Here is a 16213-nt window from a genome sequence, read left to right on the forward strand (position 1 = left end):
CCTGCCTTGTTGATAGTGTTGTTAAGAAGGTAGAAACTAGGGCCTGTAGGACCTGCCTTGTTGATAGTGTTGTTAAGAAGGTAGAAACTAGGGCCTGTAGGACCTGCCTTGTTGATAGTGTTGTTAAGAAGGTAGAAACTAGGGCCTGTAGGACCTGCCTTGTTGATAGTGCTGTTAAGAAGGTAGAAACTAGGGCCTGTAGGACCTGCCTTGTTGATAGTGTTGTTAAGAAGGTAGAAACTAGGGCCTGTAGGACCTGCCTTGTTGATAGTGTTGTTAAGAAGGTAGAAACTAGGGCCTGTAGGACCTGCCTTGTTGATAGTGTTGTTAAGAAGGTAGAAACTAGGGCCTGTAGGACCTGCCTTGTTGATAGTGTTGTTAAGAAGGTAGAAACTAGGGCCTGTAGGACCTGCCTTGTTGATAGTGCTGTTAAGAAGGTAGAAACTAGGGCCTGTAGGACCTGCCTTGTTGATAGTGCTGTTAAGAAGGTAGAAACTAGGGCCTGTAGGACCTGCCTTGTTGATAGTGTTGTTAAGAAGGTAGAAACTAGGGCCTGTAGGACCTGCCTTGTTGATAGTGTTGTTACGAAGGTAGAAACTAGGGCCTGTAGGACCTGCCTTGGTGATAGTGTTGTTAAGAAGGTAGAAACTAGGGCCTCTAGGACCTGCCTTGTTGATAGTGTTGTTAAGAAGGTAGAAACTAGGGCCTGTAGGACCTGCCTTGTTGATAGTGTTAAGAAGGTAGAAACTAGGGCCTGTAGGACCTGCCTTGTTGATAGTGTTAAGAAGGTAGAAACTAGGGCCTGTAGGACCTGCCTTGTTGATAGTGTTGTTAAGAAGGTATAAACTAGGGCCTGTAGGACCTGCCTTGTTGATAGTGTTGTTAAGAAGGTAGAAACTAGGACCTGTAGGACCTGCCTTGTTGATAGTGTTGTTAAGAAGGTAGAAACTAGGGCCTGTAGGACCTGCCTTGTTGATAGTGTTGTTAAGAAGGTAGAAACTAGGGCCTGTAGGACCTGCCTTGTTGATAGTGTTGTTAAGAAGGTAGAAACTAGAGCCTGTAGGACCTGTCTTGTTGATAGTGTTGTTAAGAAGGTAGAAACTAGGGCCTGTAGGACCTGCCTTGTTGATAGTGCTGTTAAGAAGGTAGAAACTAGGGCCTGTAGGACCTGCCTTGTTGATAGTGTTGTTAAGAAGGTAGAAACTAGGGCCTGTAGGACCTGCCTTGTTGATAGTGTTGTTACGAAGGTAGAAACTAGGGCCTGTAGGACCTGCCTTGGTGATAGTGTTGTTAAGAAGGTAGAAACTAGGGCCTCTAGGACCTGCCTTGTTGATAGTGTTGTTAAGAAGGTAGAAACTAGGGCCTGTAGGACCTGCCTTGTTGATAGTGTTAAGAAGGTAGAAACTAGGGCCTGTAGGACCTGCCTTGTTGATAGTGTTAAGAAGGTAGAAACTAGGGCCTGTAGGACCTGCCTTGTTGATAGTGTTGTTAAGAAGGTATAAACTAGGGCCTGTAGGACCTGCCTTGTTGATAGTGTTGTTAAGAAGGTAGAAACTAGGACCTGTAGGACCTGCCTTGTTGATAGTGTTGTTAAGAAGGTAGAAACTAGGGCCTGTAGGACCTGCCTTGTTGATAGTGTTGTTAAGAAGGTAGAAACTAGGGCCTGTAGGACCTGCCTTGTTGATAGTGTTGTTAAGAAGGTAGAAACTAGAGCCTGTTGGACCTGCCTTGTTGATAGTGCTGTTAAGAAGGTAGAAACTAGGGCCTGTAGGACCTGCCTTGTTGATAGTGTTGTTAAGAAGGTAGAAACTAGGGCCTGTAGGACCTGCCTTGTTGATAGTGTTGTTAAGAAGGTAGAAACTAGGGCCTGTAGGACCTGCCTTGTTGATAGTGTTGTTAAGAAGGTAGAAACTAGGGCCTGTAGGACCTGCCTTGTTGATAGTGTTGTTAAGAAGGTAGAAACTAGGGCCTGTAGGACCTGCCTTGTTGATAGTGCTGTTAAGAAGGTAGAAACTAGGGCCTGTAGGACCTGCCTTGTTGATAGTGCTGTTAAGAAGGTAGAAACTAGGGCCTGTAGGACCTGCCTTGTTGATAGTGTTGTTAAGAAGGTAGAAACTAGGGCCTGTAGGACCTGCCTTGTTGATAGTGTTGTTACGAAGGTAGAAACTAGGGCCTGTAGGACCTGCCTTGGTGATAGTGTTGTTAAGAAGGTAGAAACTAGGGCCTCTAGGACCTGCCTTGTTGATAGTGTTGTTAAGAAGGTAGAAACTAGGGCCTGTAGGACCTGCCTTGTTGATAGTGTTAAGAAGGTAGAAACTAGGGCCTGTAGGACCTGCCTTGTTGATAGTGTTAAGAAGGTAGAAACTAGGGCCTGTAGGACCTGCCTTGTTGATAGTGTTGTTAAGAAGGTATAAACTAGGGCCTGTAGGACCTGCCTTGTTGATAGTGTTGTTAAGAAGGTAGAAACTAGGACCTGTAGGACCTGCCTTGTTGATAGTGTTGTTAAGAAGGTAGAAACTAGGGCCTGTAGGACCTGCCTTGTTGATAGTGTTGTTAAGAAGGTAGAAACTAGGGCCTGTAGGACCTGCCTTGTTGATAGTGTTGTTAAGAAGGTAGAAACTAGAGCCTGTAGGACCTGTCTTGTTGATAGTGTTGTTAAGAAGGTAGAAACTAGGGCCTGTAGGACCTGCCTTGTTGATAGTGCTGTTAAGAAGGTAGAAACTATGGCCTGTAGGACCTGCCTTGTTGATAGTGTTGTTAAGAAGGTAGAAACTAGGGCCTGTAGGACCTGCCTTGTTGATAGTGTTGTTACGAAGGTAGAAACTAGGGCCTGTAGGACCTGCCTTGGTGATAGTGTTGTTAAGAAGGTAGAAACTAGGGCCTCTAGGACCTGCCTTGTTGATAGTGTTGTTAAGAAGGTAGAAACTAGGGCCTGTAGGACCTGCCTTGTTGATAGTGTTAAGAAGGTAGAAACTAGGGCCTGTAGGACCTGCCTTGTTGATAGTGTTAAGAAGGTAGAAACTAGGGCCTGTAGGACCTGCCTTGTTGATAGTGTTGTTAAGAAGGTATAAACTAGGGCCTGTAGGACCTGCCTTGTTGATAGTGTTGTTAAGAAGGTAGAAACTAGGACCTGTAGGACCTGCCTTGTTGATAGTGTTGTTAAGAAGGTAGAAACTAGGGCCTGTAGGACCTGCCTTGTTGATAGTGTTGTTAAGAAGGTAGAAACTAGGGCTTGTAGGACCTGCCTTGTTGATAGTGCTGTTAAGAAGGCAGAAACTAGGGCCTGTAGGACCTGCCTTGTTGATAGTGCTGTTAAGAAGGTAGAGCAGCACTTTATTATAGACAGACTTCTCCCCATCTTAGCTACTGTTGTATCAATATGCTTTGACCAGGACAGTTCACAATCCAGGGTTACTCCAAGCAGTTTAGTCACCTCAACTTGCTCAATTTCCACATTATTCATTACACAATTTAGTTGAGGTTTAGGATTTAGTGTTTGATTTGTCCCAAATACAATGCTTTTAGTTTGGACTTTTTCCTTGGTAGGTATCTCTTTATCCACATTATAGCAGGGGGTGTAAAGCCATAGCACAAATGTTTTTCCAGCAACAGACTATGATCAATAATGTAAAAAGCTGCACTGAAGTCGAACAAAACAGCCCCCACAATCTTTTGTCATCAATTTCTCTCAGCCAATCATCAGTCATTTTTGTAAGTGCTGTGCTTGTTGAGTGTTCTTCCCTATCAGCATGCTGAAAGTCTGTTGTCAATTTGTTTATTGTGAAATAGCATTGTTTCTGGTCAAACACCATTTTTTCCAGAAGTTTACTAAGGGTTGGTAACAGGCTGATTGGTCGGCTATTTGAGCCAGTAAAGGGGGGTTTACTATTCTTAGGTATGAGAATACATGTGTTATATTGTCTTATACAGTGGCACTCTCCAAAATAGAACCATCACATGAAAGCATGAACAAATAGATGAATTATGAATTATATTGCAGTGTTACAGTCCAGATATGAGGATTATTTTTTGGGTGGCTGATGTCCGAACCTTATCTGTGATTTACCTCTGTTTGTGCCTCTACAAATGTCCATAATTTGACATTCTGATATTCTTCAAGGTAAACTGAAGTTGATAAGTTTATTGGGCCGGTAAGGGGTTTGATAATTTAGCTCGGCCTCGATATGACCTGCTATTAGAAGTGTTGATTATCTAGGCCTATCTACATAACAGATTTTCGGGGATAGAGCTAATTCAACCTAGCTTCCTTTTCTGCTGAAAACCGGATGTGGTAGCATTAACCTGTTACGTTAATGCTGAGATGACCTGATATTACAAGTGTAACGTCGTGACTGCGCCTCTAGGATATGTAAATAATTATTTGCGGATGGAATTTCCCCGTCAGTTTCCATTAAATGGCATAATAACCCCTCTTGACAATACAGCGATAGATTTGGTTTGATACAAGGTGCACATCGTCCTCCAGCGGTATAATCATGCATGTGCAGGTCACAGAGAGCAACGTTTGACCCCATACCTGTTTGAGTAACGCTGACTCATGAATCCAAATATATTATATAAAAATATGCAATATTATTTATTATATATATATATAAATGCAATATTTATTATATATATATATAATAATATAGCATTTTTTCTTATTTCTCTAATAAATAAATAAAAATATATGATATATATATACATATATATAATGCATATATAATAATTAATAGTTAATTTAAAAACAATAATAATACATAAATAAAACTACAAATGAATCCAAATATAGCTAGCAGGAAATACATTCCAGTTAGATACCTATCTACTTACCCCGGGTAACTCTAGAAGTTGGGAGACCAACAGAGGCACTTTGAGCGCTGCCACACTACCCGTGACCCCAACCAGCACACGAAATTTACCACACGAGTCTAACAAATCAAATTTCGGAGACGTTACGGGTGATTCCGCCTGCATGTTAGCTGGAAAACGATCACTACAAAAAAACAACTTCAACACGGTATTAGGAGCATGCGGATTGCCAAGAATACGCAAAATATCGCCAACTTTTAGCCTCTATAAACTTCGCATGATGCAGCTTCCGTAAACATTGATACCACGTGACCAACAGTAACTGGTGAACGAGCACGTATCTCAACGACGTTTCGTGAGCGCGCACGCTAGTTCCATAGAATATTCTGGCTCCTCGACCGCTTCCGCAAGAGAGACACATCGTCCGGCATGTTATTTTAGTTTTTTTTTTCATGCTTTCGTGAATTGTGCTGATATTCTAAACAGGTGCGATGCAGCAGACGCTGACTCCTCACGTCTACTGGGCTCAGCGGCATGAGGACATCTACCTGCGAGTGGAGCTGATTGACGCGCAGGTGCGTGGAGAGAGGACCTGTCACCCAGAGGCAATAAATACACCGCTCACAAACACTATACTCCGAAGTTCACATTGGGTTGAGAATCGACCCTTAGCATGAGGATGTAGCCCTAATGTGACTGAGTAGGCTATCATTGCATTATAGAAAATAATTTTGATTTATTTAACTAGGCAAGTCAGTTAAGAACAAATTCTTATTTTCAATGACTGCCTAGGACTGCCTGTTCAGGGGCAGAACGACAGATTTGTACCTTGTCAACTCAGGGATTTGATCTTGCAAACTTTCGGTTGGGGCGGCAGCGTAGCCTAGTGGTTAGAGCGTTGGACTAGTAACCGGAAGGTTGCGAGTTCAAACCCCCGAGCTGACAAGGTACAAATCTGTCGTTCTGCCCCTGAACAGGCAGTTAACCCATTGTTCCCAGGCCGTCATTGAAAATAAGAATATGTTCTTAACTGACTTGCCTGGTTAAATAAAGGTAAAATAAAAAATAAATAAAAAACTAGTCCAACACTAACCACTAAGCTACCTGCCACTTCTACACTCTACCACTAAGCTACCTGCCACCTCTACACTCTAACCACTAGGCTACCTGCTGGTTACTGGCCCAACACTCTAACCACTAGGCTACCTGCTGGTTACTAGTCCAACACTCTAACCACTAGGCTACCTGCTGGTTACTAGTCCAACACTCTAACCACTAGGCTACCTGCTGGTTACTAGCCCAACACTCTAACCACTAGGCTACCTGCTGGTTACTGGCCCAACGCTCTAACCACTAGGCTACCTGCTGGTTACTGGCCCAATGCTCTAACCACTAGGCTACCTGCTGGTTACTAGTCCAACACTCTAACCACTAGGCTACCTGCTGGTTACTGGCCCAATGCTCTAACCACTAGGCTACCTGCTGGTTACTAGTCCAACACTCTAACCACTAGGATACCTGCTGGTTACTAGCCCAACACTCTAACCACTAGGCTACCTGCTGGTTACTGGCCCAACACTCTAACCACTAGGCTACCTGCTGGTTACTGACCCAACGCTCTAACCACTAGGCTACCTGCTGGTTACTGACCCAACGCTCTAACCACTAGGCTACCTGCTGGTTACTGACCCAACGCTCTAACCACTAGGCTACCTGCTGGTTACTGGTCCAACGCTCTAACCACTAGGCTACCTGCTGGTTACTAGCCCAACACTCTAACCACTAGGCTACCTACCTGCTGGTTACTGGTCCAACGCTCTAACCACTAGGCTACCTGCTGGTTACTAGCCCAACTCTCTAACCACTAGACTACCCTACCGCCCCAGAATAGAATATAAATACAATTGTATGCTGAGTCACTGTGAGTCACTGTGATGTGTCCATAATAACTGAGTCACTGTGATGTGTCCATAATAACTGAGTCGCTGTGATGTGTCCATAATAAGAGTCACTGTGATGTGTCCATAATAACTGAGTCACTGTGATGTGTCCATAATAACTGAGTCACTGTGATGTGTCCATAATAACTGAGTCACTGTGATGTGTCCATAATAACTGAGTCACGGGGACATATCCATTATCCTCTTCAGAGTGGCTAGCAGGCTTCTTCAGAGTGGCTAGCAGGCTTCTTCAGAGTGGCTAGCAGGCTTCTTCAGAGTGGCTAGCAGGCTTCTTCAGAGTGGCTAGCAGGCTTCTTCAGAGTGGCTAGCAGGCTTCTTCAGAGTGGCTAGCAGGCTTCTTCAGAGTGGCTAGCAGGCTTCTTCAGAGTGGCTAGCAGGCTTCTTCAGAGGTGGTAAATAACATCAGTGTGGTCTACATCTTAAGTGCATGGAGATGGTGTTTGAAGATAGTGTTTTGACATAGCGAGACTTCCTCTTCACAGATAGACTAGGGGCTGATAACGAGTCCTGACTGCTTTCATTTGCATCGACAACACAAACCAGTTGTCTGTCTTCATTTTGGTAGAGTCTAAAGAGGAGCAACATTAACTCATGATGTAGTCTCTATCCTCTTTGGTAGAGTCTAAAGAGGAGCAACATTAACTCATGATGTAGTCTCTATCCTCTTTGGTAGAGTCTAAAGAGGAGCAACATTAACTCATGATGTAGTCTGTATCCTCTTTGGTAGAGTCTAAAGAGGAGCAACTCATAATGTAGTCTGTACTGTCTTCTCTTCTCTTGCAGAATCTTGACATCAGCGTGCATGATAATGTCCTCCAATTCAGGGGTACGTATTCTTTATTACAGTATTATCAACTAGAAGACACCTACCATTAGAGCATGGCTTTGAAGACTCATTCACCTACCATGAGAGCATGGCTTTGAAGACTCATTCACCTACCATGAGAGCATGGCTTTGAAGACTCATTCACCTACCATGAGAGCATGGCTTTGAAGACTCATTCACCTACCATGAGAGCATGGCTTTGAAGACTCATTCACCTACCATGAGAGCATGGCTTTGAAGACTCATTCACCTACCATGAGAGCATGGCTTTGAAGACTCATTCACCTACCATGAGAGCATGGCTTTGAAGACTCACTCACCTACCATGAGAGCATGGCTTTGAAGACTCATTCACCTACCATGAGAGCATGGCTTTGAAGACTCACTCACCTACCATGAGAGCATGGCTTTGAAGACTCACTCACCTACCATGAGAGCATGGCTTTGAAGACTCACTCACCTACCATGAGAGCATGGCTTTGAAGACTCACTCACCTACCATGAGAGCATGGCTTTGAAGACTCACTCACCTACCATGAGAGCATGGCTTTGAAGACTCACTCACCTACCATGAGAGCATGGCTTTGAAGACTCACTCACCTACCATGAGAGCATGGCTTTGAAGACTCACTCACCTACCATGAGAGCATGGCTTTGAAGACTCATTCACCTACCATGAGAGCATGGCTTTGAAGACTCATTCACCTACCATGAGAGCATGGCTTTGAAGACTCATTCACCTACCATGAGAGCATGGCTTTGAAGACTCATTCACCTACCATGAGAGCATGGCTTTGAAGACTCATTCACCTACCATTAGAGCATGGCTTTGAAGACTCATTCACCTACCATTAGAGCATGGCTTTGAAGACTCACTCACCTACCATTAGAGCATGGCTTTGAAGAAACAAATTATCATTTTGTTTCTTTGTTTCCAGCCCAGGGCCATGGAGCAAGAGGACAGAATGATTATGAGTTTAGTCTGCCGTTTCTTAATGCTGTGAAGACAGAGGTACTGTTTACTAGATGGACTATTCTGAATAATAAGACTGTTTACTAGACTATTCTGAATAATAAGACTGTTTACTAGACTATTCTGAATAATAAGACTGTTTACTAGACTATTCTGAATAATAAGACTGTTTACTAGACTATTCTGAATAATAACAGACTGTTAACTAGACTATTCTGAATAATATACTGTTTACTAGATGGACTATTCTGAATAATAAGACTGTTTACTAGACTATTCTGAATAATAGACTGTGTTTACTAGATGGTGTGTGTGTGTGTGTGTGTGTGTGTGTGTGTGTGTGTGTGTGGTTGGTTGGTTATCATGTGTTCTCCAGGTGAGCCACAGGTCGACCCAACGCCAGGTGAACATCACAGTGCGTAAGCAGCTGAGTGGCTGGTGGGACAGACTCACCCTACAGGAGAAGAAACCTCTGTTCCTGGTTCCTGACTTCGACCGCTGGATGGACGAGTCTGATGCTGAGATGGAGCTACGGGAGAAGGTGACGTCCTGTAATGCTAATTCAGGATGTCAGGATACACATGGTGTTACAGCAGATAAGGCTCATTAATGAGAGAGACAGCGCCTGCCTGTCTGTCTGCCTGCCTGTCTGTCTGCCTGCCTGTCTGCCTGTCTGTCTGTCTGCCTGCCTGTCTGCCTGCCTGTGTCTGCCTGTCTCTGTCTGTGTCTGCCTGTCTCTGTCTGTGTCTGCCTGTCTGTCTGCCTGCCTGTGTCTGCCTGCCTGCCTGTGTCTGCCTGCCTGCCTGTGTCTGCCTGTCTCTGTCTGTGTCTGCCTGTGTCTGCCTGCCTGTGTCTGCCTGTCTGTGTCTGCGGTGAGGGAAGAGCATCAAGCATAGCACATTGTGACAGTGATTACTTCATATTTATATGCTATAATTGATTCATAACAATATTGTAATATAGAACATTTAATGTATATATATTCGTTGTGTATTTATTCTGTTGTAACTTTCCAGGAGGAGAAAAAGAATCGACTGAACATGGAGTCAAGGCTGTCAGAGGACTGTGAGTATAACACACTGTACTGTGAGTATTTAACAAGTTGAGGACTGTGAGTATTTAACAAGTTGAGGACTGTGAGTATTTAACAAGTTGAGGACTGTGAGTATTTAACAAGTTGAGGACTGTGAGTATTTAACAAGTTGAGGACTGTGAGTATTTAACAAGTTGAGGACTGGGAGTATTTAACAAGTTGAGGACTGGGAGTATTTAACAAGTTGAGGACTGGGAGTATTTAACAAGTTGAGGACTGGGAGTATTTAACAAGTTGAGGACTGGGAGTGTTTAACAAGTTGAGGACTGGGAGTGTTTAACAAGTTGAGGACTGGGAGTGTTTAACAAGTTGAGGACTGGGAGTGTTTAACAAGTTGAGGACTGGGAGTGTTTAACAAGTTGAGGACTGGGAGTGTTTAACAAGTTGAGGACTGGGAGTGTTTAACAAGTTGAGGACTGGGAGTGTTTAACAAGTTGAGGACTGGGAGTGTTTAACAAGTTGAGGACTGGGAGTGTTTAACAAGTTGAGGACTGGGAGTGTTTAACAAGTTGAGGACTGGGAGTGTTTAACAAGTTGAGGACTGGGAGTGTTTAACAAGTTGAGGACTGGGAGTGTTTAACAAGTTGAGGACTGGGAGTGTTTAACAAGTTGAGGACTGGGAGTGTTTAACAAGTTGAGGACTGGGAGTGTTTAACAAGTTGAGGACTGGGAGTGTTTAACAAGTTGAGGACTGGGAGTGTTTAACAAGTTGAGGACTGGGAGTATTTAACAAGTTGAGGACTGGGAGTGTTTAACAAGTTGAGGACTGGGAGTGTTTAACACACTGTATTTTTATGTGTAAGAAATATAGGCAGAGAATGTGACATGTGACCTATATTGTGAATTTCTTCCCAGCATACATCACTCTGAAGAAAGCTTTTCTGTTCACCTACAACCTGGTTCAGTTCTTGGGCTTCTCCTGGATCTTCGTCAACATGACCATCCGACTCTTTATACTGGGACAAGGTGAATCACTTCAGTTAGACATGACCATCTGACTCTTTATACTGGGACAAGGTGAATCACTTCAGTTAGACATGACCATCTGACTCTTTATACTGGGACAAGGTGAATCACTTCAGTTAGACATGACCATCTGACTCTTTATACTGGGACAAGGTGAATCACTTCAGTTAGACGTTGTGTGAGCCTGGGTGCCAGTCTGGCTGAGTTTGCATTTGTTGTCTGTCTGGCAGTGAAGGACATGGCATGACATATATTTTCAACTGTTTCCCCCCCCCTTTCAGATTCTCTCTATGACACATTCTACACCATCTCCGACGTGATGTTTTTCTGCCAAATATTAGCCAGTGTAGAAGTCCTCAATGCTATGTTTGGAGTGGTCAAGGCTGCGGTGGTTCCTGCTTTTATACAGGTATCGTACTGTCTGTTTTCAGGTACTCTACTTTCAATCTAATCATCATACTCTACAACACTGACAGCATCAGGGAACGCAGGTAGTTTACTGTGGTCGTTCATCATACTCTACAACACTGACAGCATCAGGGAACACGGGTAGTTTACTGTGGTTGTTCATCATACTCTACAACACTGACAGCATCAGGGAACACGGGTAGTTTACTGTGGTCGTTCATCATACTCTACAACACTGACAGCATCAGGGAACACGGGTAGTTTACTGTGGTCGTTCATCATACTCTACAACACTGACAGCATCAGGGAACACGGGTAGTTTACTGTGGTTGTTCATCATACTCTACAACACTGACAGCATCAGGGAACACGGGTAGTTTACTGTGGTTGTTCATCATACTCTACAACACTGACAGCATCAGGGAACACGGGTAGTTTACTGTGGTCGTTCATCATACTCTACAACACTGACAGCATCAGGGAACACGGGTAGTTTACTGTGGTCGTTCATCATACTCTACAACACTGACAGCATCAGGGAACACGGGTAGTTTACTGTGGTCGTTCATCATACTCTACAGCATCAGGGAACACGGGTAGTTTACTGTGGTCGTTCATCATACTCTACAACACTGACAGCATCAGGGAACACGGGTAGCTTACTGTGGTCGTTCATCATACTCTACAACACTGACAGCATCAGGGAACGCAGGTAGTTTACTGTGGTCGTTCATCATACTCGACAGCATCAGGGAACGCAGGTAGTTTACTGTGGTCGTTCATCATACTCTACAACACTGACAGCATCAGGGAACACAGGTAGTTTACTGTGGTCGTTCATCATACTCTACAACACTGACAGCATCAGGGAACACAGGTAGTTTACTGTGGTCGTTCATCATACTCGACAGCATCAGGGAACGCAGGTAGTTTACTGTGGTCGTTCATCATACTCTACAACACTGACAGCATCAGGGAACACAGGTAGTTTACTGTGGTCGTTCATCATACTCTACAACACTGACAGCATCAGGGAACACAGGTAGTTTACTGTGGTCGTTCATCATACTCGACAGCATCAGGGAACGCAGGTAGTTTACTGTGGTCGTTCATCATACTCGACAGCATCAGGGAACGCAGGTAGTTTACTGTGGTCGTTCATCATACTCTACAGCATCAGGGAACACGGGTAGTTTACTGTGGTCGTTCATCATACTCTACAACACTGACAGCATCAGGGAACGCAGGTAGTTTACTGTGGTCGTTCATCATACTCTACAACACTGACAGCATCAGGGAATGCAGGTAGTTTACTGTGGTCGTTCATCATACTCTACAACACTGACAGCATCAGGGAACACGGGTAGTTTACTGTGGTCGTTCATCATACTCGACAGCATCAGGGAACACGGGTAGTTTACTGTGGTCGTTCATCATACTCAACATTTGTAATGGCGTATTTATAAAATTGTTATTAGGTGTTAACAAAGTCTGGTGTTTGACTGTGGAGTTGACGTCAGTCTCTCTGGTGTTTGTGACTCTGTGGAGTTGACGTCAGTCTCTCTGGTGTTTGTGACTCTGTGTACTGTGGAGTTGACGTCAGTCTCTCTGGTGTTTGTGACTCTCTGTACTGTGGAGTTGACGTCTTTCTGTGTACTGTGGTGCTCTTCATCTCCAGGTGATTGGTAGGAACTTCATCCTCTTCATCATCCTTGGCAGCCTGCAGGAGATGCACAACAAACCAGTGGTCTTCTTTGTCTTCTACCTCTGGAGCGCTATAGAGATCTTTAGGTGGGTAAAGAGATGTTTAGGTGGTATAGAGATGTTTAGGTGGTATATACTGTCTTCTACCTCTGGAGCGCTATAGAGATCTTTAGGTGGGTAAAGCGATGTTTAGGTGGGTATAGCGATGTTTAGGTGGTATAGAGATGTTTAGGTGGTATATACTGTCTTCTACCTCGAGTGGTATAGAGATGTTTAGGTGGTATATACTGTCTTCTACCTCTGGAGCGCTATAGAGATCTTTAGGTGGGTAAAGCGATGTTTAGGTGGGTATAGCGATGTTTAGGTGGTATAGAGATGTTTAGGTGGTATATACTGTCTTCTACCTCGAGTGGTATAGAGATGTTTAGGTGGTATATACTGTCTTCTACCTCTGGAGTGGTATAGAGATGTTTAGATGGTATAGAGATGTTTAGGTGGTATATACTGTCTTCTACCTCTGGAGTGGTATAGAGATGTTTAGGTGGTATATACTGTCTTCTACCTCTGGAGTGCTATAGAGATGTTTAGGTGGGATTATAAGCCTACTGTACATAAAGGGGTCATTCATGCTCTCTCTGTGTGTGTGTGTTGTATGGCTGTGGAAGCAAAATGGCCGATCGTCAAGAACCTTCCTCAGCCATGCGTAAGATCAATGGTAGAGTTATGTGTCCAGTTTCCTCTGTAGATGTTAACCTCTTTTATTCCACAACACCGACACAGATCTCTGTGTGTAGCTCATGAATAACAGCAAAGAAAATGTATGCTTTACTTTTTGTCTTCAGAAGGATGCCATTTTTCCCCCAATGAAAATCCATTCCTCCCCCCAGGTATCCATTCTACATGCTGGGTTGTATCGACACAGAGTGGAAGACGATCACCTGGCTGAGGTACACGGTCTGGATACCCCTGTACCCTCTGGGGGTGCTGGCTGAAGGTGAGTTTACGGGGACACCCCTGTACCCTCTGGGGGTGCGTTAGTTTACAGGGACACCATCGGGATAGTCCTGTCCCCTCTGGGGGTGCGTTAGTTTATAGGGACACTGCTGTACCCTCTGGGGGTGCTGGCTGAAGGTGAGTTAGTTTACGGGTGTACAGTAATACTAAGAGAGGCAATGGGAAGCCTGAAGAATGGACAGAATACCTGGGTAACACATTACTCAACAGTTCTCTCTCCCCCCTACCTCTCCAGTGGTCCAGTCCATTTACTCAGCAGTTCTCTCTCCCCCTCTCCAGCGGTTGCAGTGGTCCAGTCCATCTCAGTGTTTGACCAGAGCAGACTGTTCAGTATCCCTCTACCTGAGGCCCTGGGCTCCTCTGCCAGCTTCTCCTGTGTCCTCTATATCTACCTACCTCTCATGGTCATCGGTGAGTTGTGAAAATGGATCAATATACTGTCCACCTTTGCAGTTATAGGGTAATTACTATTAGTGACAACATTGAGGTGTCCATCTTTAAATGCTGTGTACATGTAACAACATCGGCCACACCATATTTAAAGTGTTCATCAACTTAACAATATCGTCTGTTGTTTGCAGGGCTTCTCATCAATTTCCGCCACCTGTACAAACAGAGGAGGAAGAGGTTCCGGACCAAGAAGAGGAAGTCTAACTGACATCATTTTTTAAAATCTTTGACCTCCAACAACCTCTGCTGCCTGTCTGTTCCCATCTCATCTAGGTTGACTAAATTCCAGTATTTTTCTCAACATTTCCAGTTGTAGTATGATGTTTTCCTGCTAACAAACGTCCTCAGGGGAAAGTCACATAAGATGTATGTTTTTGTCACGTCAATTAATATGCTGAGTAAAAATGAGCAGTTCCACTTCCTGGGTAAATTGTGTAAGATCAATAAAAATACTAATCGTTGGGAAAAAAACTTTTTTTCATTTATTCATTAGGAAAGTTATAAAAACGATATGGTCAAAAACACGTGAAGCCTTTTAACAGTTGGTGTGCCATTCTAATAGTCCGAAACAGCACCCTGTTCCCTATATAGTGCACTACTTTAGACCAGAGCCCTATGGAACCCTATTCTCTATATAGTGCACTACTTTAGACCAGAGCCCTATGGAACCCTATTCTCTATATAGTGCACTACTTTAGACCAGAGCCCTATAGAACCCTATTCTCTATATAGTGCACTACTTTAGACCAGAGCCCTATAGAACCCTATTCTCTATATAGTGCACTACTTTAGACCAGAGCCCTATGGAACCCTATTCTCTATATAGTGCACTACTTTAGACCAGAGCCCTATGGAACCCTATTCCCTATATAGTGCACTACTTTAGACCAGAGCCCTATGGAACCCTATTCTCTATATAGTGCACTACTTTAGACCAGAGCCCTATGGAACCCTATTCTCTATATAGTGCACTACTTTAGACCAGAGCCTATAGGAATATATAGGATTTAGAGATGCATGACGGGGCTCCTCTCTAACAACCCAAGAAGCTCAGATTCAAATTGTCAAAATACAGCCGTTACTCATTATTAGGTCTAAATACAAAAGGCCTCATTGGCCAGCTGTTGTAGACTTCTGATTTGGAGGTGCCGAAGAGGTTTTTCTCCATATTTTCTGAAATTACATACCGGCTGTAGATGAAGATAGTTACTCACCAAATATGGAGTTTCACTGAGCAACTAACATTTTGACAACACTTACAGCTGTAATGGGAGCTTCCTGGGAGTTAGAGAGGACACAGGCCAACATCTCTACTTGAATCGGAGCTTCCTGGGCATTAGAGAGGACACAGGCCAACATCTCTACTTGAATCGGAGCTTCCTGGGCGTTAGAGAGGACACAGGCCAACATCTCTACTTGAATCGGAGCTTCCTGGGCATTAGAGAGGACACAGGCCAACATCTCTACTTGAATCGGAGCTTCCTGGGCGTTAGAGAGGACACAGGCCAACATCTCTACTTGAATCGGAGCTTCCTGGGCATTAGAGAGGACGGGCCATTTCAGAAGCAGTCTTCCTTCCTCTACATGCCAGCTCCTCCCCCAGAGAAGTCGGTGTGCATGGGGTTGATGTTCTGGTCGAAGGCAGCGTACTGGGAGTCTCCTGTGGAGGCCAGTTTAAGCTGCTTGGCAGCGTGTGATAGCTGGAAGGCTGCGTCAGGGTGAGCCGTGTCTGGCAGCAGGGTACACTCCCTCTCTAACAGCTCTGCCACGCCCTTCAGCAGCTCCCAGAAACCAAACGCCAGCGCTGCCTTCCGCAGACGGTTCAGCTCCTGGTGGGCAGATGGAAACACGCAACTAAATAAACATCACTTTTATTCACCAAGTACAGTTGGAGACATTAAAACTTGTTTTTCAACCACTCTGCAAATTTCTCGTTAACAAACTATAGTTTTGGCAAGTCAGTTAGGACATCTACTTTGTGCACGACCCAAGTCATTTTTCACAGA

At 44.2% G+C, this 16213-nt stretch overlaps 3 protein-coding genes across 3 annotated transcripts in view; 1 reads left to right on the forward strand and 2 right to left on the reverse strand.

Moving 5' to 3' along the window:
• The window catches only part of ppcdc (phosphopantothenoylcysteine decarboxylase), a 24132-nt gene extending 19029 nt beyond the window's left edge, over window positions 1-5103 (reverse strand). Inside the window, exon 1 of the mRNA XM_031832882.1 lies at window positions 4834-5103. Within this exon, the coding sequence (XP_031688742.1) occupies window positions 4834-4977 (144 nt within the window). The 5' untranslated portion in view covers window positions 4978-5103. The remainder of the gene's footprint in view (window positions 1-4833) is intronic.
• On the forward strand, window positions 4859-14678 carry hacd3 (3-hydroxyacyl-CoA dehydratase 3). Its single transcript, XM_031832881.1, has 11 exons — window positions 4859-5387; window positions 7557-7599; window positions 8538-8611; window positions 8949-9113; window positions 9589-9637; window positions 10521-10631; window positions 10913-11040; window positions 12718-12830; window positions 13631-13737; window positions 14037-14168; window positions 14339-14678. Exons 1-11 carry the CDS (start codon window positions 5304-5306, stop codon window positions 14413-14415), a joined length of 1083 nt encoding a protein of 360 aa, XP_031688741.1. The 5' UTR covers window positions 4859-5303; the 3' UTR covers window positions 14416-14678.
• The window catches only part of ints14 (integrator complex subunit 14), a 34024-nt gene continuing 32477 nt past the window's right edge, over window positions 14667-16213 (reverse strand). Inside the window, exon 12 of the mRNA XM_031832880.1 lies at window positions 14667-16036. Coding sequence (XP_031688740.1) covers window positions 15788-16036 — 249 coding nt within the window. The 3' untranslated portion in view covers window positions 14667-15787. The remainder of the gene's footprint in view (window positions 16037-16213) is intronic.

Source organism: Oncorhynchus kisutch, linkage group LG10 (assembly GCF_002021735.2).
Source record: "Oncorhynchus kisutch isolate 150728-3 linkage group LG10, Okis_V2, whole genome shotgun sequence".
Lineage (NCBI taxonomy): Eukaryota > Metazoa > Chordata > Actinopteri > Salmoniformes > Salmonidae > Oncorhynchus > Oncorhynchus kisutch.